General features: G+C 39.8%; 1 protein-coding gene across 26 annotated transcripts in view; it reads left to right on the top strand.

The window, feature by feature from the left end:
• The window catches only part of SYNE1 (spectrin repeat containing nuclear envelope protein 1), a 551,595-nt gene that overhangs the window by 169,411 nt on the left and 359,862 nt on the right, over positions 1-22,322 (top strand). For 25 of the 26 annotated variants that reach the window (XM_051855247.2, XM_070073379.1, XM_070073388.1 and 22 more), the window contains one exon: positions 594-758. The exons of the other annotated variant lie outside the window; for it this stretch is intronic. In XM_051855247.2, the coding sequence (XP_051711207.2) occupies positions 594-758 (165 nt within the window). The remainder of the gene's footprint in view (positions 1-593; positions 759-22,322) is intronic. 26 annotated transcript variants of the gene reach the window in all.

A 22,322-nucleotide genomic window follows, 5' to 3' on the forward strand; every position in this document is an offset into this window, starting at 1 on the left:
ACCTTATAAGGGAAAGAAGTTAATGTTGGTTCATGGCTCTGATGTCCAAAGTGTAAGAACAGATAGACCCCACAGGTTCAGCCAGTGTGAAGCTGTTCTTACTGGCAGAGCCCCAGAGTAGCACAGGGCATGACATGGCAAGGGACAAGGAGCACATCTATCCATCTGTGTCTATGTAGTCCCTTATGAAGCCACCAGGATTCAATCATGGGCTCCCCCTAACTGCCTGAAGCAATCTCATCACTTCCCAAAGACTCCATCACTAAACATCAGTAGGATTCAATTCCTACCCTCTCAGAACTATTTACATGAGACTTTGGGGACCAAACTCCTAAGTTTGGGGGAACAAATATTCAAAGCATACCAACTTCCATTTTTAATATTTTGTTTCCTTGGAATTTGCTTGTAACTAATTTTCCTCCCAATCCGCAAAGTATAAGACTCAGACCATAGATATTTGCTTATGTGGTGTTTATTAAATAGGCCTGCAATCATTAACTTTAAGTCTATGTAGTCTTAAAATTCTTAAGGAAATTTTATGTATAGCTTTCTGTACTAAAGATATTTTCTTTTCATACTTCAATTTTTTTCAGCTCTTTGATTGGCACATACAGCTTGATAAATCTCTTCCTGCACCTCTGGGCACCATAGGTGCTTGGCTGTATAGGGCAGAGGTGGCCCTGAGAGAGGAAGTAACAGTGCAGCAGGTGCATGAAGAAACAGCAAACACAATACAGCGGAAACTTGAGCAACATAAGGTAAAATTCTGGTTGAGAAACTTTACAGCATAACCAGCCCTGCACACATGGCCCGATCAGAACCTGGGCTGGTCGGGTCCTCCTGAATGTGCAGTACCAGCAATTCAGAGACATTGTGTTTTCAGGAATTCTCCAGTTTACATTTTCCTGTTTGGGAACTTATTGCTGATGATTCCAAATGTTTGATTTCCTCAGAGACTTACCATTAAACTTGTGATTTTTTTTTCCTTTTATTCTCCCTCTGATACTTATTTTTTCATGGTAATATACCATTAATACAAAGACTAGATTCAAGGTAGTTCATAGACACAATTCTAAGAATGTAATGACAATCCCTTTCTCCCGCCCACCCATCCCCTCCCTCTCCCTTTCTTTCTTCACTTTTTTCAAATTTTTGAGATCTACACCTATCACTGCAATTCTTTTTCTTTATTTTTCCAAAGATAGGCCCACAGATTTATACATTTACATAATAGTGTGACTGGTAGTTGGCCCCCAGACCTCATCCCTGCCTCCATTCTCAAAAGAGGGCTGACAAAATTTCTCCTGTCTTGCCACTGTGGGGCAGGGGTAAGGCTGGTGGGAGCAGTGGCCTTAGGAAGTGGTGAGATTAGGCTTGTTTATTCAATTTTTTTGTTTATACAAGGTGAACAAATTTCATATTTCATATGAACAGAAACTTAGTGATACTTCCTACCCTATTCTCCCTCCTGCCCACACTCCTACCATCCATCATGCTCTCTTTCTTATTCTTTCAATTTTTACAATGACATACTTTGAATTTATTTTATAATCACAACCTTCCACTAAGTAAAGAATTTAGCAAATAGTAAGAAGAAAAATACACTGTTCCTCAGCAGTAGAGACAAGTAGAGACAATCTCAAATTGTCAACTTCGCTCATATGCATTACATTTTTTGTACTCTATTAGTTACCACAGATCAGGGAAAACATAAGATATTTGTCTCTTGGGGATTGGCTTATTTCACAAAGTGTAATGGTTTACAGTTACATCCATTTTGTTGCAAATGGCCACTTATTCAATTGGGACTTTATCTTACTGTGTATGGTTTAAGTTCCAATGTACTTTCTATGCATCGTCTTTGATAGCACAAACCTAACTGAAAATATTGGTTTACCACATTAATGCAATAACACATTTTGTTCATTGAGATTATGTACCTATTTGCTGTGCCATAGATTTGAATTTCACTGTCTACGTGGAAAACAAACTGCTAACCAGGGATTTCTACTCCTCATTATATCTCATATAATATATATGAATGAGATATATGTGTACATTTATACATACATACATTTATTTATATATAGTGAGGCAATTTATAGCTAATAAGTATTTTCTGACCACTTTTTTTTTGGTAATAGGCAACTTAGTGTGTATAAGGTGATATTGTATTCTGTTCCATTCATACTGCTCTTATGATCAGTGATGTCATAAATTTTTTCATATATCTGTTGGCCATTTGTATGTCATCTTTCGGGAAATTTCTATTCCAGTCCTTTGCCTGTTTATTTAAAAGATGATTTGTTGTTATTAAGTAGTTTGAGCTCCTTATATATTTTGGAATTATCCCTTTATTTGTTGTATGATTTACAAATATTGTCTCTCGCTACACAGGTTTTACTTTTACTCTGTTGATTGTTTCTTTGTGTTAACAGCTTTTCAGTTTGGCACATTCTCTTTTGTATGTTTTAGCTTTAATTGACCATTCTTTTGGGATCAGAACCAAGAAATCATTGTCTAGACAAATGTTGAAGAGCTTTTTTCCTATGCCTCCTGCTACTAGATTTAGTTTCCGGTCTCACATTTAAGTCTAATACATTTGGGGTTGATTCTTAAGTGAGGTGTGAGATAAAGGCCTGTACAGTGTCTTCTGTCCGTGGATATTTAGTTTTCCCAACATTGATTCAAGAGTCTGACCTTTCCCCATTGTGTTCTTGGCACTTTTGTTGAAAATCAATTGAGCCTATCTATGTGGGTTTATCTTGGGGCTCTGTATCCCTTCCCAACAATTGATGTGCTCAGATAATTTCAAATTTTCTATACTTAACCTTTCCACCCCCCACCACCATCAACACACACAAGCACACACAAAGAGCTTCCTATCATCTGGTTTCTCAGATGAGAAAATGACTGTGAGGTCTGCTCTACCTGTACAAATACAGTAAAATCCAGTCCTGATTTTCTATCCCTTAGTACACTGAAATAGGAGAAGTTCTATTGGAGCCAGAGTTCAGGCCTCATATGAGATCAAGTCACAAGCATTTTTTCTGGGATTGAACCAGTTTGTGGCTTCTCAGAAGCATAGAAACACCCAAAGTGCTAAAATCATTCTACAAGTAACACCACTTTAACCATTAGCAATTAGGCATCTTTACATATGATAATTTCTCTTCAAGTAAAATGTGCACCAATTGAGATTACTTTCACTGGTGTGAATATCAGCATCAAAAGAAATCACCTTTCTCCCTCTTGTTTTATTGCACAATAAGGTGAATACAGGTAACTATAATGTACTGTATATTTCAGAAAAGCTAGACAAGGGGATTTTGAATATTTTTTTCCACACAGGAATGATAAATTACTAGGCTAAAGAAACTTACCCCAGTTTGAAAAATACACAGTGTATTCGTATAATAAAGCATTATGTGATATCAATGAAAAAAGAAATTTTAAAATTACATTAAAAGAGACCAGCACCACGGCTCAATAGGCTAATCCTCCACCTGCGGTGCCGGCACACCGGGTTCTAGTCCCGCTTGGGTCACCGGATTCTGTCCCAGTTGCCCCTCTTCCAGTCCAGCTCTCTGCTGTGGCCCAGGAGTGCAGTGGAGGATGGCCCAAGTGCTTGGGCCCTGCACCTGCATGAGAGACCAGGGGAAGCACCTGTCTCCTGGCTTCGGATCAGCGCAGTGCGCCAGCCACAGCGTGCCGGCTGCAGTGGCCATTGGAGGGTGAACCAATGGTAAAGGAAGACCTTTCTCTCTCTCTATCTCTCTCTCTCTCTCTGTCCACTCTGCCTGTCAAAAATAAAAAATAAAAAAAAATAAATTACATTAAAAGAAATGAACTCAGATTTTCAAATGAAATGTAGAAAATATATCACTTGTGAATTAAATGTGATAATTTAGCAAATATTCATTGAGGTCCTACTGTGTGCTAGGCTTCAGTACTAGGGAATTGGTAAAGGTGCTAGAAAACACCCAAGCATTTGTAATGACTCCAAATGGGTGTCTTGATAAACACCATGTGTTTTTTGGTTAAATAATAGATTTAAGTTGACTGAAATGCTCCTTCAATGTGGCAGGCATTGTGATGCAGTGGGATGGCCATGACCTTTATCAGACTCTCAGTTCCTGTCCTGACTCCTCCATTTCTAATCCAGTTTCATGCTGATGGATCATGGGAGGCAGCAGATGATGGCTTGGGTGCTGCCTCCCACCCACATGAGGGACCCAGCTGGAGTTCTGGGATCCTTACTTTGTCCTGGGCAGAAGGTCATTGTGGCCTTTTGGGGAGTGAACCAACAGATGGATGATTCTCTCAAGTACATGAAAATAAATATTTTGAAACTTTAGGCTTTAAAGATAAATAGCGGCTCACTACGCTAATCCTCTGCCTTGCGGCGCCAGCACACCAGGTTCTAGTCCCAGTCGGGGCGCCGGATTCTGTCCCAGTTGCCCCTCTTCCAGGCCAGCTCTCTGCTATGGCCCGGGAGTGCAGTGGAGGTTGGTCCAAGTACTTGGGCCCTGCACCCTATGGGAGACCAGGAGAAGCTCCTGGCTTCGGATTAGCACGGTGTGCCGGCCGTAGCGTGCTGGCCGCGGCGGCCATTGGAGGGTGAACCAACAGAAAAAGGAAGAACTTTCTCTCTCTCTCTCTCTCCTCTCTCACTGTCCATTCTGCCTGTCAAAAAAAAAAAAAAAAAAGAAATAAGTGTTCTACCATAGAGAATATGTCCTACAATGTAACTGTACTATTTATAAGATTTCATTCAATATTTTTTAAAGATTGATTTATTTGAAAGCAAGAGCTTCCAGGGTTGGGGGGACTGGAGGGTGGAGAGAAAGAGTGCTTCCATTCGCTGGTTCACTCCTCAGATGACGAGAATGGGCAGGACTGGGCTGGTCCAGGCCAAAGCAAGGAGCCTGGAACTCCATCCAAGTATCCCATGTGGGTAACAGGGGCCAAAATACTCTAATTGGAAATGGAATGGCCATAGTCAAACTGACACCTGTGTGGAATGCTGGGCCACAGGCCTGGTGATAAGAATGCTAACTCATGCATTCTATGGGCAGCTTTAGCCCCTGACAGGTACTGTATTTTGAGTCATGATGATGTGCATGCTTTCTGTATGTTTCAGGGACTGTGTAATTCGAGGCTCTTGATGAGCCCTCTGACCCCACAGAGACAGAGGGAGAAAGCCTCTGCCAATCACCTAGAGTGCAGCTAGACCAACCTCTTGACCAAAGTGCAGTAAGTAAGCCATAGAAACCATAAATGAATAGAGCAGGGAGAGGCAGGAGGGCAAGAGTAGTTATCCAGGCCTGAAATAATGGAAAGGAGTAAAGAGAAACCCAAAGAATGTAAATAAGAAACAGGAGCATACAAGCTGAGGTAAGTGGAAGTCAAGACAAGGATCAAGGCAAGTCTTTGAATGAAACAAGTCTTTTCAGGGAGGCACGAACTAAGTCTGCTTGCAGGCACTTAGCGAAGGCATAAAGCAATGTAATTGCAAGCTATGATCAGTTCTCATTTATTCAAAATACATTTATTCAATGCCCCAAATAAGCCAAGCTTAAAAGTAAGACAACTGAATCATTAGTAAGATAGCTAAAATTCTGTTTATTCAATAGCTTTAAAGCAGTTCATCAAATTTTTAATTTTTTTTAACTTTTCTTTAACAAATGTGAATTTCCAAAGTACAGCTTATGGATTACAGTGGCTCCCCCCCCATAACTTCCCTCCCACCTGCAACCCTCCCAACTCCCACTCGCTCTCACATTCCATTCACATCAACATTCATTTTCAGTTATCTTTATATACAGAAGATCAATTTAGTATATACTATGTAAAGATTTCAACAGTTTGCACCCACACAGAAACACAAAGTGTAAAGTACTATTTGATTACTAGTTATAGCATTGATTCACATAGTACAACATATTAAGGACAGAGATCCTCCATGAGGAGAAAGTGCACAGTGACTCCTGTTGTTGATTTAACTATTGACACTCTTGTTTATGGCATCAGTAATCACCATAGGCTCTTGTCATGAGTTGCCAAGGCTATGAAAGCCTTTTGAATTCATGGACTCCGATCTTCTTTCGACAAGGTAGTAGTCAAAGTGGAAGTTCTCTCCTCCCTTCAGAGAAAGGTTCCTCCTTCTGTGATGGCCCGTTCTTTCCACTGGGATCTCACTCGTGGAGATCATTCGTTTAGGTTTTTCTTTTTTTACCAGAGTGTCTTCACTTTCTATGCCTAAAATACTCTCATGGGCTTTTTAGCCAGATCCGAATGCCTTAAGGGCTGGTTCTGAGGCCAGAGTGCTGTTTAGGACATCTGCCATTCTATGAGTCTGCTGTGTATACTGCTTTCCATGTTGGATCGTTCTCTCCTTCTTAATTCTATCAGTATTAGCAGGCACTAGTCTGGTTTATGTAATCCCTTTGACTCTTAGACCTATCAGTGTGATCAATTGTGAACTGAAATTGATCACTTGGACTAGTGAGATGGCATTGGTACATGCCACCTTGATGGGATTATATTGGAATCCCCTGGCACGTTTCTAACTCCACCATTTGGGACAAGTCAGATTGAGCAGGACCCAAGTTGTACATCTCAACCCTCTCTTATTCGTACTCGTGTATTTAACAGAGATCACTTTTCAGTTTAAATTTAACTCCTCAGAATAATTGTGTGTTAAGAGTTCAACCAGTAGTATGATGTAGAACAACAACAAAAAAAAACTAAACGGGATAAAGTACTAAGTTGTACATCAACAGTCAGGACAAGGACTGATCAAGTCACTGTTTCTCATAGCATCCATTTCACTTCAGGTTTCTTTTTTGGTGCTCGGTTAGTTGTCAAATATCAGGGAGAACATATGATATTTGTCCCTATGGAACTGGCTTATTTCACTCAGCATGATGTTTTCCAGATTCCTCCATTTTGTTGCAAATGACTGGATTTCGTTGTTTTTTTACTGTTGTATAGTATTCTATAGAGCACATGTCCCATAATTTCTTTATCCAGTCTACCGTTGATGGGCATTTAGGTTGATTCCATGTCTTAGCTATTGTGAATTGAGCTGCAATAAACATTAAGGCACAGACAGCTTTTTTTGTATGCCAATTTAATTTCCTTTGGGTAAATTCCAAGGAGTGGGATGGCTGGGTGTATAGTAGGGTTATATTCAGGCTTCTGAGGTATCTCCAGACTGACTTCCATAGTGGCTTGACCAGTTTGCATTCCCACCAACAGTGGGTTAGTGTCCCTTTTTCCCCACATCCTTGCCAGCATCTGTTGTTGGTAGATTTCTGTATGTGACACTCTAACCAGGGTGAGGTTAAACCTCATGGTGGTTTTGATTTGCATTTCCCTGATGGCTAGTGATCCTGAACATTTTTTCAGTGTCTGTTGGCCCTTTGGATTTCTTCTTTTGAAAAATGTCTACTGAGGTCCTTGGCCCATCTCTTAAGTGGGTTGTTTGTTTTGTTGTGGTGGAGTTTCTTGATCTCTTTGTAGATTCTGGTTATTAATCCTTTACCAGTTGCATAGTTTGCAAATATTTTTTTCCCATTCTGTTGGTTGCCTCTTCACTGTCCTGACTATTTCTTTTACAGAGCAGAAACTTCTCAATTTGATGTATTCCCAGTTGTTAATTTTGGCTTTGACTGCCTGTGCCTCCGCATGTTATTTTCCAAGAAGTCCTTGCTTGTGCCTATATCTTGCAGAGTTTCTCCAATGTTCTCTAATAACTTGATGGTGTCAGGTCATAGATTTAGATCTTTAATCCATGTTGAGTGGATTTTTGTGTAAGGTGTAAGGTAGGGATCTTGCTTCATATTCTGCATGTGGAAATCCAGTTTTCCCAGCACCATTTGTTGAATACACAGTCCTTGCTCCAGTATTTGGTTTTGGAACCTTGATCAAATATAAGTTGGCTGTAGATGTTTCGATTGATTCTGGTGTTTCTGTCCTGTTCCATTGGTCTATCCATCTGTTTCTGTACCAGTACCATGCTGTTTTGATTACAACTGCCCTGTAATATGTCTTGAAATCTGGTATTGTGATGCCTCCAGCTCTGTTTTTTGTATAAGATTGCTTTAGCTATTCGAGGTCTCCTGTGCCTCCATATGAATTTCAGCATCATTTTTTCCAGATATGAGAAGAATGCCTTTGGTATTTTCTTGGTATCACATTGAATCTATGAATTGCTTTTGGGAGAATGGGCATTTTGATGACATTGATTCTTCCAATCCATGAGCATGGAAGATTTTTCCATTGTTTGGTATCCTCTTCTATTTCTTTCTTTAAGGTTTTGTAATTTTCATCGAAGAGATCCTTAACATCCTTGGTTAAGTTTATTCCTAGGTATTTTATTGTTTTTGTGGCTATTGTGAATGGGATTGATCTTAGACGTTCTTCCTCAGCCATGGCATTGTCTGTGTATACAAAGGCTGTTGATTTTTGTGCATTGATTTTATATCCTGCTACTTTGCCAAAATCTTCTATGAGTTCCAATAGTCTCTTAGTAGAGTTCTTTGGGTCCCCTAAATAATCATATCATCTGCAAAGAGGGATAGTTTGACTTCTTCTAACCCAATTTGTATCCCTTTAATTTCTTTTTCTTGCCTGATGGCTCTGGCTAAAACTTCCAGAACTATATTGAATAGCAATGGTGAGAGTGGGCATCCCTGTTTGGTGCCAGATCTCAGTGGAAATGCTTCCAACTTTTCCTCATTTAATAGGATGTTGGCTGTGGGTTTTTCATAGATTGCTTTGATTGTATTGAGGAATGTTCCTTCCATACCCAATTTGCTTAGAGTTTTCATCAACAAAGGGTGTTATTTTATCAAATGCTTTCTCTGCATCTATTGAGATAATCATATGGTTTTTCATCTGCAGTTTGTTAATGTGGTGTATCACATTGATTGATTTGCGAACCAACCATCCCACTTGGTCTTGGTGGATGATCTTTCTGGTGTGTTGTTGCATTCTATTGGCCAGAATTTTATTGAGGATTTTTGCGTCTATGTTCATCAGGGATATTGGTCTGTAATTTTCTTTCAATGCTCCATCTTTTTCAGGCATAGGGATTAAGCTGATGCTGGCTTCATAGAATTTGGGAGGATTCCCTCTTTTTCGATTGTTCTGAATAGTTTGAGAAGAATTGGAGTTAGTTCTTCTTTAAATGTCTGGTAGAATTCAGCAGTGAATCCATCTGGTCCTGGGCTTTTCTTTGGTGGGAGGGCCTTTAATGTTTCAATTTCTGTTTCGTTATGGGTCAGTTTAGGTTTTCTTTGTCTTCCTGGTTCAATTTAGGTAGGTTGCATGTCTCCAGGAATCTATCCATTTCTGATAGATTTCCCTGTTTGCTGGGATACAACTCTTTGTAGTATTTGTGATGATTCTTTTTATTTCTGTGGTGTCTGTTGTTACATTTCCTTTTTCATCTCTGAATTTATTGATTTGGGTCTTTTCTGTTCTTTTTTTAGTTAGTTGGGCCAATGGTGTGTCAATTTTGTTTATTTTTTTAAAAATAAGCTCTTCATTGGCTGAACTTATTTTTTTAACTTTTATTTAGCAAATATAAATTTCCAAAGTACAGCTTATGGATTACAGCAGCTTCCCCCCCCCCATAACTTCCCTCCCACCTGCATCCCTCCCAACTCCCACTCGCTCTCACATTCCATTCACATCAACATTCATTTTCAGTTATCTTTATATACAGAAGATCAATTTAGTATATACTATGTAAAGATTTCAACAGTTTGCACCCACACAGAAACACAAAGTGTAAAGTACTGTTTGAGTACTAGTTATAGCATTAATTCATATTGAACAACACATTAAGGACAGAGATCCTCCATGGGGAGTAAGTGCACAGTGACTCCTGTTGTTGATTTAACAATTGACACTCTTGTTTATGGCATCAGTAATCACCGTAGGCTCTTGTCATGAGTTGCCAAGGCTATGGGAGCCTTTTGAGTTTGTGGACTCCAATTTTATTTAGAAAAGGTCATAAACAAATTGGAGGTTCACTCCTCCCTTCAAAGAAAGGTTCCTCCTTCTGTGATGGCCCGTTCTTCCTACTGGGATCTCACCCACAGAGACTTTCATTTAGGTCCTCTTCTTTTTTTGCCAGAGTGTCTTGGCTTTCCATGCCTAAAATACTCTCATGGGCTCTTCATCCTGATCTGAATGCCTTAAGGGCTTATTAAGAGGCCAGAGTGCTGTTTAGGACATCTGCAGTGGGATACATAGCAGACTCATAGATTGGCTGATCTTTTTTAATGGTTTTTTTTTTTTTGATTCAATCCTGCTGATTTCTTCTCTGATTTTAATTATTTCTCTCCTCCTACTAGATTTGGGTCTGGTTTGCTGCAGTTTTTCTAGATCCTTGGGATGCATTGAAAGCTGATTTATTTGGTGCCTTTCCAATTTCTTGAAGTAGGCACTTATTGCTATAAACTTTCCTCTCAACACTGCTTTTGCCATATCCCAGAAGTTTCAATATGTTGTGCTTTTATCCTCATTTACTTCCAGAAAAGTTTTGATTTCTCTTTTTATTTCTTCTATGAGCCACTGTTCATTCATGAGCATGTTGTTCAGTCTCCATGTGTTTGCATATGCTCCTGAGTTGTTGATTTCCAATGGCATTCCACTGTGGTCTGAGAAGCTGCATGGTATGATTTTAATTCTTTTGAATTTTCTGAGACTTGCTTTATGTCCTAGTATGTGGTCAGTCCTAGAGTAGGTTCCATGCACTGCTGAGAAGAATGTAAATTCTTTAAATGTAGGATTGAAAGTTCTGTAGATAACTGTTAGACCCTTTTGGGCTATAGTGTTGATTAAATCTGCTGTTTCCTTGTTGATCTTCTGTCCGGTTGATCTATCTATTTCTGAGAGTGGAGTGTTGAAGTCCCCCAGTACTATTGTATTGGAATCTAAGTCTCCCTTTAAGTCCCTTAACATATCTTTAAAATAAACTGGTTCCCTGTAATTAGGTGCATATACATTTATATTAGTTACATCTTCCTGTTGAATTGAACCCTTAATTATTATATAGTGCTCCTCTTTGTCTCTCTTAACAGTTTTTGTGATAATTTTTATTTTCTCTGATATTAAGATGGCTGCGCTCGCTCTTTTTTTCATTTCTGTTGGCATGGAATCTCTTTTTCCAGCCTTTCACTTTCAGTCTGCATGTATCTTTGTTGGAAAGATGTGTTTCTTGTAAGCAGCAAATAGATGAGTTTTGTTCCTTAATCCATTCAGCCAGTCTGTGTCTTTTAACTGGAGAGTTGAGGCCATTAACGTTCAATGTGACTATTGATAAGTAGTAACTTTGTCCTGTCATTTTCCCGAAGATATTTCTAATAAATGCTTTGAACTTCCTGTGATATTTAACTGAGAGGTTTTCTTCCTTTACCTTCTTTCATATTGATGACCTTGTTTCTGTGTGTAACACATCTTTAAGCATCTTTTGCAGGACTGGACAAGTGGCTACAAATTCTTTCAATTTCTGTTTGCTATGAAAGGTCTTTATTTCACCTTCATTCACAAATGAGAGCTTTTCAGGTTATAATATTCTGGGATGGCAGTTTTTCTCTCTTAGTACCTGGGCTATGTCTCGCCATTCCCTTCTAGCTTGTAGGGTTTCTGATGAGAAGTCTGCTGTGAGTCTAATTGGAGATCCTCTGAGAGTAATCTGACATTTCACTCTTGCACATTTTAGGATCTTTTCTTTGTTTCACTGTGGTGAGTTTCATTACAATGTGTTGTGGTGAGGATCTCTTTTGGTCATGTTTATTAGGGGTTCTATGAGCTTCCTGTGCTTGGATGTCTCTGTCCTTCTCCAAACCCGGGAAGTATTCTGCTAGTATCTCACTAAAAAGGCCTTCTAATCCTTTCTCTCTCTCTCCATGCCTTCAGGAACTCCTAGAACCCAAATGTTGGTTTTTTTAAGTGGTATCCTGTAGATTCTCAACAATATTTTTTAGATTTCTAATTTCTTCTTTTTGTCTTTGGTTTGACTGTATACTTTCCTGTGCTCTGTCTTCTAAGTCTGATATCCTCTCTTTTGCTTCACTGATTCTGTTTTTAAGGCTCTCGAATGCGTTTGTCATTTGATCTATTGAATTCTTCATTTCATTTTGATTTCTCTTCACTATCACAATTTCATGTTCTTCTAGTTTCTTCATTTTGATTCCTCCTTACGATTTCATTTTCATGAGAGAGATTTTCTATCCTGTCCAGTATGATTTCTTTAGTTCAAGAATTTGTTTTTGAGAACTTCTAGATGTTCTTAAAATAAATTTTTTGAAATCTATATCTTGCATTTCTTCTATCTCATCATCTTCATAATGTTGAATTGGGGTGTCTTGTTCATTTGGGGGCATCATAATGTCTTCCTTGTTCTTGTTTCCTTGGTTTCTGCATTTGTTGCTTGGCATCGTGGATATATTCTTTGGTTTCTTCTTTTTTTTTTTCCTAGCTGTGGTGGTTTTTCTCATTATACTATGACTCTAGATTAAGTGGACTGTCTACCCTGATGGATCCTTAGAGGCTTGTGATGGGTGTGGCCAGAGAGCTCTGTTAGGTTCTTCAGGGTTAAGGGTGTGCCAAAAGTGACACAGCCAGGTTAGGGGTGGTAAATATCTCCCTCCCTCTCCCTCTCCTTCTCCCCCTCTCTTTCTCTTTTTATTCAGAAGGGAAGTAATTCTGCACAGCTGAGTGGAATTGAATCAGTCAGTGTCTGAGCTCTGGCCCCTGTGGGTATAATATTTGTCTGCTCTGTCCCAACGACCACACCAAGAATCTGTGCAGTCCTCAGTGTAAGCTCAAATTCCCCTGTAATCTCCCACCAGGTTGCCAAGGTTGCTGAGTTTGTGGCATCACAGGCACTCCGTGAGTTCTCTCCCACACCCTCAGGTTTGTTTTTTTTTTTTTTCCACAGTCTCATTTCATTAGCTCCACACATTCACTAGGTCTTAATCTGCTGTTATTTCTCCCTACCAGAGTCAGGTTTTTCTACTTGGCTGAGGGTGGACGCAGCCCAAAAGTGGCGCAGCTTTTACATATGTGCAAAATGGAGCCTGCTCTTTGTCTCACTTGCCTTTGTAAGGCGAGTGGAGAGGGAATCGTGTCCGTACTGGTCCATTTTATTTTATGTTATTTTATTTTATTTTATTTTATTTTATTTTATTTTATTTTATTTTATTTTATTTTATGTTCTCTCCTCTCCTCTCCTCTCGTTAGCCTGGTGAACTTTCCCCCATGGGGCTTCAAGCCTCGTTCCCTCTAGGCTCTTCTGCCGTTTCCCAGTCAGTGTCTCGGGCTACTAAGGTTTTGCCTCACCTCCCTTTCCAGCGCTGGTGCATAGACTCAGTGGCTGGGGTCACGAGCCATGGGCGCCTGTGCCCTCCTCGTAGGTCCAATGTGTCCCACTACTTCCAGAAGAGTTCCCTCTGCAGTTTTTTCCCTAACTCTTCCCTGAAACTACAGGATCTCCACTTTTATTAAACTATCTTTTCCCAGACTATCAGTGTGCTCCCTCCCTATTCTACCATCTTGGAGTGACTGCCAAAGTTTTTAATGTTTTAAAAGGTGCATTTATTTATTTATTTGAAAGTAATGAGTTATAGAGAGAGGGGAGAAAGAGAAACAGATCTTCAATCCACTCCTTCTCTAAACAAATGGATGCAACAGCCAGAGCTGGGCCAATCTGAAGCCAGGAGCCAAGCTCTTGATCTTCAGGTGCTTTCCCATGCACATTAGCAGGGAGCTACATTGATGGTGAAGCAGCCAGGACTCAAACTGGTACACAAATGGGATGCCAGTGCCACAGGCAGCAGTTCTACCACAATGCCACAGGACTGGCCTGTGATGTAACTATTCTATGCTGATACAGCGGGCTCACTAGAGATGCAGGATGTGGCAAAATCACAGTATAGGACTGACACATCAATAAGACTGGTTTTTTTTCTTCTTAATTTTTTTATAAAACAGATATCATGTATTTTATAATTTTAAGAAGATAACCACACATTCCTCCTTCACTCCCTCCACAAATGCCCTTCCTTCTTTGTTTCTTTTTATTTTTTTACAGCAACAAAATTTCAATCTACTCCGTTATCACAAGCTCAATCCAACACTAACCATGATGTAAAAAACTAAAAAGTAGAGGGGCCAGCACTGTGGCAAAGTAGGCTAAGCCTCTGCCTATGGCACTGGCATCCCATTTGAGCACTGGTTCTAGTCCCAGCTGTTCCTCTTCTAATCCAGTTCCCTGCTGTGACCTGGGAAAGCAGTAGAAGGTAGCCCAGCTACATGCAGAGGAAGATCCTGGCTCCTGACTTTGGATCAGCCAAGCTTCAGGCATTGTGGCCACCTGGGGAGTGAACCAGGAAATGGAACACCTTTTTCTCTGTAACTCTACCTCTCAAATAAATAAATCTTCAAAAAAAAAAAAAAAAGGAGAGAGAGAGACCGATGCTGGGGTCCAGTGGGTTAATGCCCCAGCCTGAGGCACTGGCATTCCATCTGGGCACCAGTTCCTGTCCTGGCTGTTCCTCTTCCAATCCAACTCTCTGCTATGGCCTGGGAAAGCAGTAGAAGATGGCCCAAGTGCTTGGACCCCTGCACCCACATGGGAGCAGCTCCTGCCTCCTCACTTCAGATCATCTCAGCTCTGGCCATTGTGGCAATTTGGGGAGTGAAACAGTGGGTGGAAGACCTCCCTTTCTTTCTACCTCTCTCTGTAACTCTGACTTTCAAATGAATAAAAATAAGTCTTAAAAGTAGAAGGACCAGCTGGTTCCGTGGCTCAATAGGCTAATCCTCCGCCTTGTGGCACCAGCATACCAGGTTCTAGTCCCGGTCGGGGCGCCAGATTCTGTCCCGGTTGCCCCTCTTCCAGGCCAGCTCTCTGCTGTGGCCAGGGAGTGCAGTGGAGGATGGCCCAAGTACTTGGGCCCTGTACCCCATAGGAGACCAGGAGAAACACCTGGCTCCTGCCTTCGGATCAGCGTGGTGCACCGGCTGCAGCGCGCCAGCCGCGGCGGCCATTGGAGGGTGAACCAACGGCAAAGGAAGACCTTTCTCTCTGTCTCTCTCTCTCACTGTACACTCTGCCTGTCAAAAAAAAAAAAAAAAATAGAAGGACCACAGTTCCACAGAAGAATAAACAGGGTTGAAAACACCAATCAAATAACAAGATGCCCATTCCATCCCTATAGATTGTTGTATTCTATATTAAATATAACAGAAAACATAGTTGTCTCTTTAAGACTGGCTTATATCACTAAGCATAATGGTTTCAAGTTGCAATTGTTCTATTGCAAAACACAAGATTTTGTGGGGAGCAACTCGGACTAGACTGTTACTGGAATTAAGACTTATTCTATGCATCTGCTCTCCCACAATATGGCGCTGAGAAGGGAGTAACAACTTCTACGCAGCTGCCTCTCGCCAACTTGAGTGATGACCTGCAGGAGCTGATCCTGCTCCTGATTGCAGGAGAGCAGCGTACTCGGCATGTGGGTAGCAGAGTTGGGATTGGTGGAAGAGGACTATAAAGGAGGAGAAAGACAACATGCACCAGGAACATCTAAGGGGAACATCTATCTGAAGGAACACCTGTGCAGCCCCCGAGAGAGCCGGCCGGCGGTGTGCCGTTCCCCCGAGGAAGTGGGGAAAGTGGCAGGGGGAACCGCCCTTCCACGGAGGTGGAAGGGTCGGTAGCCAACCCGGGAAGAACCAGCAGCAAACCCGGGGAGGGCCGAGCAGACAAAAGAACAGCGCAGGGTCCTGTGTCGTTCCTCCACGAAGAGGGGGAGCAACAGATTTCATTCTTTATGTGGCTGAGTAGTTTTCCATAGTGTATTTATACCATATTTTATTTAGTCAGAAGTTGCTGCAATAAACATGGGGGTACATATCACTCTTTCATGTGCTGATTTCAATTTATTTGGATAAACTCCCAAGAGTGGCATGGCTGGGTCATATAGTAGATCTATTTTCAGGTTTCTGAGGAATCTCCACACTGTCTTCCATAATGGCTGTACTAGTTTATATTCCAACGAGTAGTGTATTAGGGTACAGTTTCCCCCAAATTTTTGCCAGCCTTTTATTTTTGGATGATAGCCATTCTAACTAGGGTGAAATGAAACTTGATTGTGGTTTTGATTTGCATTTCCCTAATGAGGAGTGGTTATGAGCACTTTTTCATGCTTCCGTTGGCCATTTCAATTTCATCCTTTAAAAAATGACTGTTCATATCCTTTCCCCATTTCTTAGCAGGATTATGTTGAGTTTCTTGATCTTTTTTAGATTCTGGATATTAATCCTTTATCAGTTGCATAGTTCACAAATATGTTCTCCCATTGTCATCTCTTCACTTTGTTGAGGGTTTCCTTTATAGTACAAAAACTTCTTAGCTTGATGTAATCCTATTTGTCTATTTCTGCTTTGATTTCCTGTGTTTCTGGGGTGTCTTTCAAGAAGTTTTTGCCTATGCCAATGTCTATCAGTTTCCCTGATATTTTCGTCTATTAATTTAATAGAATAAGGTCATTAGGTCATAGAATGAGATCCTTGACCCATTTTGAGTTAATCTTTGTATAAGATGTAAGATTGGGTCTTGTGGACCAGCACCGTGGTGCAGTAGGTTAATCCTCCACCTGTAGCATCGGCATCCCATTGGGCGCTGGTTCTAGTCCTGGCTGCTCCTCTTCCAATCTAGCGCTCTGCTGTGGCCTAGGAAAGCAGTAGAAGATGACCCACATTCTTGGGCCCCTGCACCCACATGGGAGACCAGGAAAAAGCACCTGGCTCCTGGTTTTGGACTGGCACAGCTCCAGCCATTGCAGCTATTTGGGGAGTGAACCAACAGAAAGAAGACGTTTCTCTCTGTCTCTCCCTCTCACTGTCTGTAACTCTACCTCTCAAATAAAGAAATAATATGTTAAAAAGAAAAGATTGGGTCCTGTTTCCTACTTTGCTTGTGTAGATCCAATTTTTACCCAACACTACTAAAGAGACGGTCTTTCTCCAGGGGATTGATTAATTAGCTGCAAATGCACAGATTAATTTCCAGGGTATCTGTTCTGTGTCTTTTTTCTACACATCGATTTTTGTGTCAGTATGTATTGAAATCTGGTATTATGATGCCTCTGGCTTTGTTTTTGTTGTTTAAGGTTGCTTTCACTATTTTGGGTCTCTTGTGTTTCTATATGAATTTTAGTATTTTTTCTAGATCTGAAAAGAACATCCTTGGTATTCAATTAGAATCTCATTTAATCAAAAATTGCGTTGTGTAGTATGGACATTTGGATGATATTTATACTTCTTTTTCTTTTCTTTTTTTTTTTTTTTTTTTGACAGGCAGAGTTAGACAGTGAGAGAGAGACAGAAAGGTCTTCCTTCCATTGGTTCACCCCTCAAATGGCTGCTACAGCCAGCATGCCTTTTTTATTTCTTTTTCTTTTTCTTTTTTGATATTTATACTGCTAATTCATGAACATGGACTCTTCCATTTTTTGTTTCTTCTTCGATTTCTTTAAAGTATTGTAATTTTCATTGTAGAAATTTTTTATGTCCTTGCTTAAATTTAATCTGATATTCAAATTTTTTGTAAGTATTGTGAGTGATACTGATTTTACAAGTCCTTTCTCAGCCATGGCATTGTCTGTACACAAAGGTTATTGATTTTTTTTGTGTGTTGACTTTATATCCTGCAATTTTACCAAGCTCTTATGAGTTCCAGTAGTCTCTCAATGGAGTCTTTTGGTTTCCCTATGTAAAGAATCATGTCATTTGCAAACACAATTATTTGACTTCCTCCTTTCCAATTTCAATTCTTTGAATTCTTTTCTTGCCTAATGGCTCTAGATAAAACTTCCAGAGCTGTACTGAATGGCAATAGTGAAAGTGGGCATTCTATTCTAGTTCTGAAACTTAGTGGAGGGGCTGGTGCTGTGGCGCAGGAGGTTAAAGCCCTGGTCTGAAGTGCCGGCATCCCATATGGGCCCTGGTTCTAGTCCCAGCTGCTCCTCTTCCAATCCAGTGCTCTGCCATGGCCTGGGAAAACAGTAGAAGATGGCCCAAGTCCTTGGGCGCCTGTACTCACGTGGGAGACCTGGAAGAAGCTCCTGGCTTTGGATGGGCGCAGTTCCAGCCATTGCGGCCATCTGGGGAGTGAACCAGCAGATGGAAGACCTCTCTGATTCTACCTCTCTCTGTAACTCTGTCTTTCAAATAAATAAAATAAATCTTTAAAAAAAGAAACTTAATGGAAATCCTTCAAGCTTCTCTCCATTCAGTATGATGCTTTCTGTGGGTTTGTCAATATTGCCTTAATTCTATAGTGGATTATTCCTCTATACCCAAATTTCTTAAGTTTTTAATCATGAAAAGATGTGGTATTTTATCAAATGCTTTCTCTGAATTTATTGATATAACCTAGGATTTTATTGTTTAATTTATTAGTGTGATATATCACATTTATTTATGTATGTATATTAAACTATCCCTACATACCAGGGATAAATCTCATTTGGTTCAGGTGATCTTTCTGAAATATTTTTGGATTTAATTAGCTAGTATTTTGTTGAGGATTTTTGCAAATATTCATCAGGAATATTGATCTATAGTTCTCTTTCTTGTATCTTTTGCTGGTTTTGGAATTAAAGTGATGCTGGCCTTGTAGAAAAGTTTGGCAGGATTCCATTCCTTTCCATTTTGAATAGTTTGAGAAGAATTGAAATTAATTCTTTTTAATGGTTTGATAGGATTCAGGGGTAAAGCCAGCTGTTCCTCTGCTTTGTTGGGAGGGTCTTCATTACTGATTCAGTCTCTGTCTTGGTTATTGGTCTGTTTAGGTTTTCTAGGTTTTCATTACTCGATTTTTGTGAGGGTACACAAAAATCTATCCATTTCTTGTAGATTATCCAATTTTTGCCATATAACTGCAGTAATTCTTGATGATTCTTTTTATTTCTGTGGTAATTGTATCTTTTTCATCTCATTAATTTGTGTCTTCTCCCTTTTTTATTAATTGAAATAATAGTGTACAAATTTTGTTTATTTTTTCAAAACAGCTCTTCATTTCACTGATCTTTTTTATTTTTTTGCTTCAATTTTGTTTATTACTCCTCTAATTTTAATTCCTACCTTTACAGATTTTCATTCTTGTTTTTCTAAGTCCTTGACGTGCATTGTTAGCTCATTTATTTGATGACTTTCTAATTTCTTTATGTAGGCACTAATTGCTATAAATTTCCTTGTCAAAACTCTATCCCGTAAGTTTTGATATGTTGTGTTGTCATCTTCATTAATTTCTAGGAAATTCTGAATTCTTTTTTGATTTCTTCTATGAGCCACTTGTTCATTCAACTGCATGTTGTTTAATCTCCATGTGTTTGCATATTGTCTAGAGTTCCTTAAGTTGTTAATTTTCAGCTTCATTCCATTGTGGTCAGAAAGGATTCATGGTGCCAGCACCGTGGCTCGCTAGTTTAATCCTCTGCCATTTGGAGGGTGAACCAACGGAAGGGAGACTTTTCTCTCTCTATCTCTCACTGTCTAATTGTGCCTGTCAAAAAAAAAAAAAAGGATTCATGGTATGATTTTAATTTTTTTGAATTTGTTGAAACTTGCTTTATGGCCTAGCATATGGCCTATCCTAGAGAAAGTTCCATGCATTGATGAGAAGAATGTGTTCTCTATAGGGTAAAATGCTCTGTAGATTTTGATTAGGTCCATTTGGTACATAGTATAGATTAGAACTGTTGTTTCTTTGCTGACTTTTTGTCTAGTTTATCTCTCTATTGCTGAAAACGGGGTGTTAATGTCCCTGTTATTGTATTGGAGTGTATGTCTCCTTTTTCATCTCTTAACATTTGTTTTAAGTAGCCAGGTGCACTGGCATTGGATGCATATACATTCACTATGGTAACATCTTCCTGTTGAATTGATTCCTTGATCTTTACAAAGTGCTCTTTGTCTTTTTTTTTTCAAACTGTTGAAATCTTTACTTAGTAGCTCTTTGTCTTTTTTAACAGTTCTTATCTTAAAGTCTATTTTGTTTTATATTATGATGGCTACCCCTGCTCATTTTTGCTTTCTATTAGCATGCAATGTATTTTTCTATCCTTTTGCTTGTATTCTTGGTGCATCTATTATGGTGAGGTATGCTGATTCAGCCATCCTGTATCTTTTTTACAGAAAGCTTTTATTTAATAAATATAAATTTCGGAGGTATGGCTTTTGGAATATAGTGGTTCTTCCTCCCATACCCACACTCCCACCCCCACTCCTGCCCCACCTCCTACTCCCTCTCCCATCCCACTCTTCATTAAGGTTCATTTTCAATTATCGTTATATACAGAAGATCATCTCTATACTGAGTAAAGATTTCAACAGTTTGTACCCACACAGACACACAAAGTATAAGGTACTGTTTGAAGATGAGTTTTACTGTTAATTTTCATAGTACAACTCATTTCAGACAGAGGTCCTACATGGAGAGCAAGAACACAGTGACTCCTGTTGTTGATTTAACAATTGACACTCTTAGTTATGAAGTCAGTGATCACCTGAGGCTCTTGTCATGAGCTGCCAAGCCTGTGGAAGCCTCTTGAGTCCACAAATTCTGATATTATTTAGAAAAGACCATATTCAAAGTGGAAGTTCTCTCCTCCCTTCAGAGAAAGTTACATCCTTCTTTGATGGCTCCTCCTTTCTACCAGGATCTCACTCAGAGAACTTTCATACGGGTCATTGCTTGCCACAGTGTCTTGGCTTTCCCTGACTTAAATCCTCTCATGGGCTTTTTAGTGAGATATGAATGCCTTAAAGGCTGATTCTGAGGCTGGAGTACTTTTTAGGCCATTTGTCATTCTACGAGTCTGCTGCGTGTTCTGCTTCCCATGTTGGATTGTCCCCCCCCCCTTTTTTTTTAAAGATTTTATTTTTTGAGAGGCAGAGTTGCAGACAGTGAGAGGGAGAGACAAAGAAAAAGGTCTTACTTCTGTTGGTTCACTCCCCAAATTGCTGCAATGGCTGGAGCTGTGCCGATCTGAAACCAGGGCCAGGTACTTCTTCTTGGTCTCCCATATAGATGCAAGGGCCCAAGCACTTGGGCCATCTTCTACTGCTTTACCAGGCCACAGCAGAGAACTGGATTGGAAGAGGAGCAGCCAGGACTAGAACCAGTGCTCATATAGGATGTTGGTGCCGTAGGTGGAGGATTAACCTGCTGCGCCACAGCATCAGCCCCAGTTCTCATCTTTTTAATTCTATCAATAATTATTAGTTGACACTTGCTCTTATTTATGTGATCCCTTTGACAATTAATCCTATCTTTATTATGAGTTATGAACTTAAACTTATCACTTTAACTAGTAAGATAACATGGCTACCTGCCAACTTAATGGGATTTGGAGTTCCATGGAAAATTTTTAACTTTACCCTTAGGGATAAGTCTGAGGGAACATGTGCCAAACTGTACATCTACTCCCTCTCTAATTACCATTCTTATTCTTAATGGGGATCAATTTTCAATTGGATTTAAAATTTTAAATTGGATTTAAGTAAAGAGTACAACCAATGGTATTAAGTAGAAAAAGAAAATACTAAAAAGAATAAAATAATAAGCTGTTCCTTGACAAGGGCTGATCAAGTCATTACTTCTCATTGTGTCAGTTTTACTTCTACAGGTTTCCTTTTAGATGCCTAGTTAGTTGCCACAGATCAGGGCGAATATATGATATTTGTCCCTTTGGGACTGGATTATTTCACTCAACATGATGTTTTCTAGATTCCTACATTTTGTTGCAAGTGACTGATATCATTTCTTTTTACTGCTGTGTAGTATTCCATAGAGTACATATCCCATAATTTCTTTTTCCAGTCTACTGCTGAAGGGCATTTAGGTAGATTCCATGTCTTAGCTATTGTGAATTGAGCTACAATAAACATAGACATGCAGATAGTTCTTTTATTTGCCAATTTAATTTAGGTAATTTAGGTAAATTCCGAGGAGCAGGATGACCAGGTCATATGGTAGGGATATATTCAGATTTCTGAGGTATCTCCAAACTGTCTTCCATAATGGCTTTACCAGTTTGCATTCCCACCAACAGTGGGTTAGTGTCCCTTTTTCCCCACATCCTTGCCAGCATCTGTTGTTTGTAGATTTCTGTATGTGAGCCACTCTAACCAGGGTGAGGTGAAACCTCATGTGGTTTTGATTTGCATTTCCCTGATTGCTAGTGATCTTGAACATTTTTTCAGTGTCTGTTGGCCATTTGGATTTC

This window comes from Oryctolagus cuniculus, chromosome 5, assembly GCF_964237555.1.
Source record: "Oryctolagus cuniculus chromosome 5, mOryCun1.1, whole genome shotgun sequence".
Classification (NCBI taxonomy): Eukaryota; Metazoa; Chordata; class Mammalia; order Lagomorpha; family Leporidae; genus Oryctolagus; species Oryctolagus cuniculus.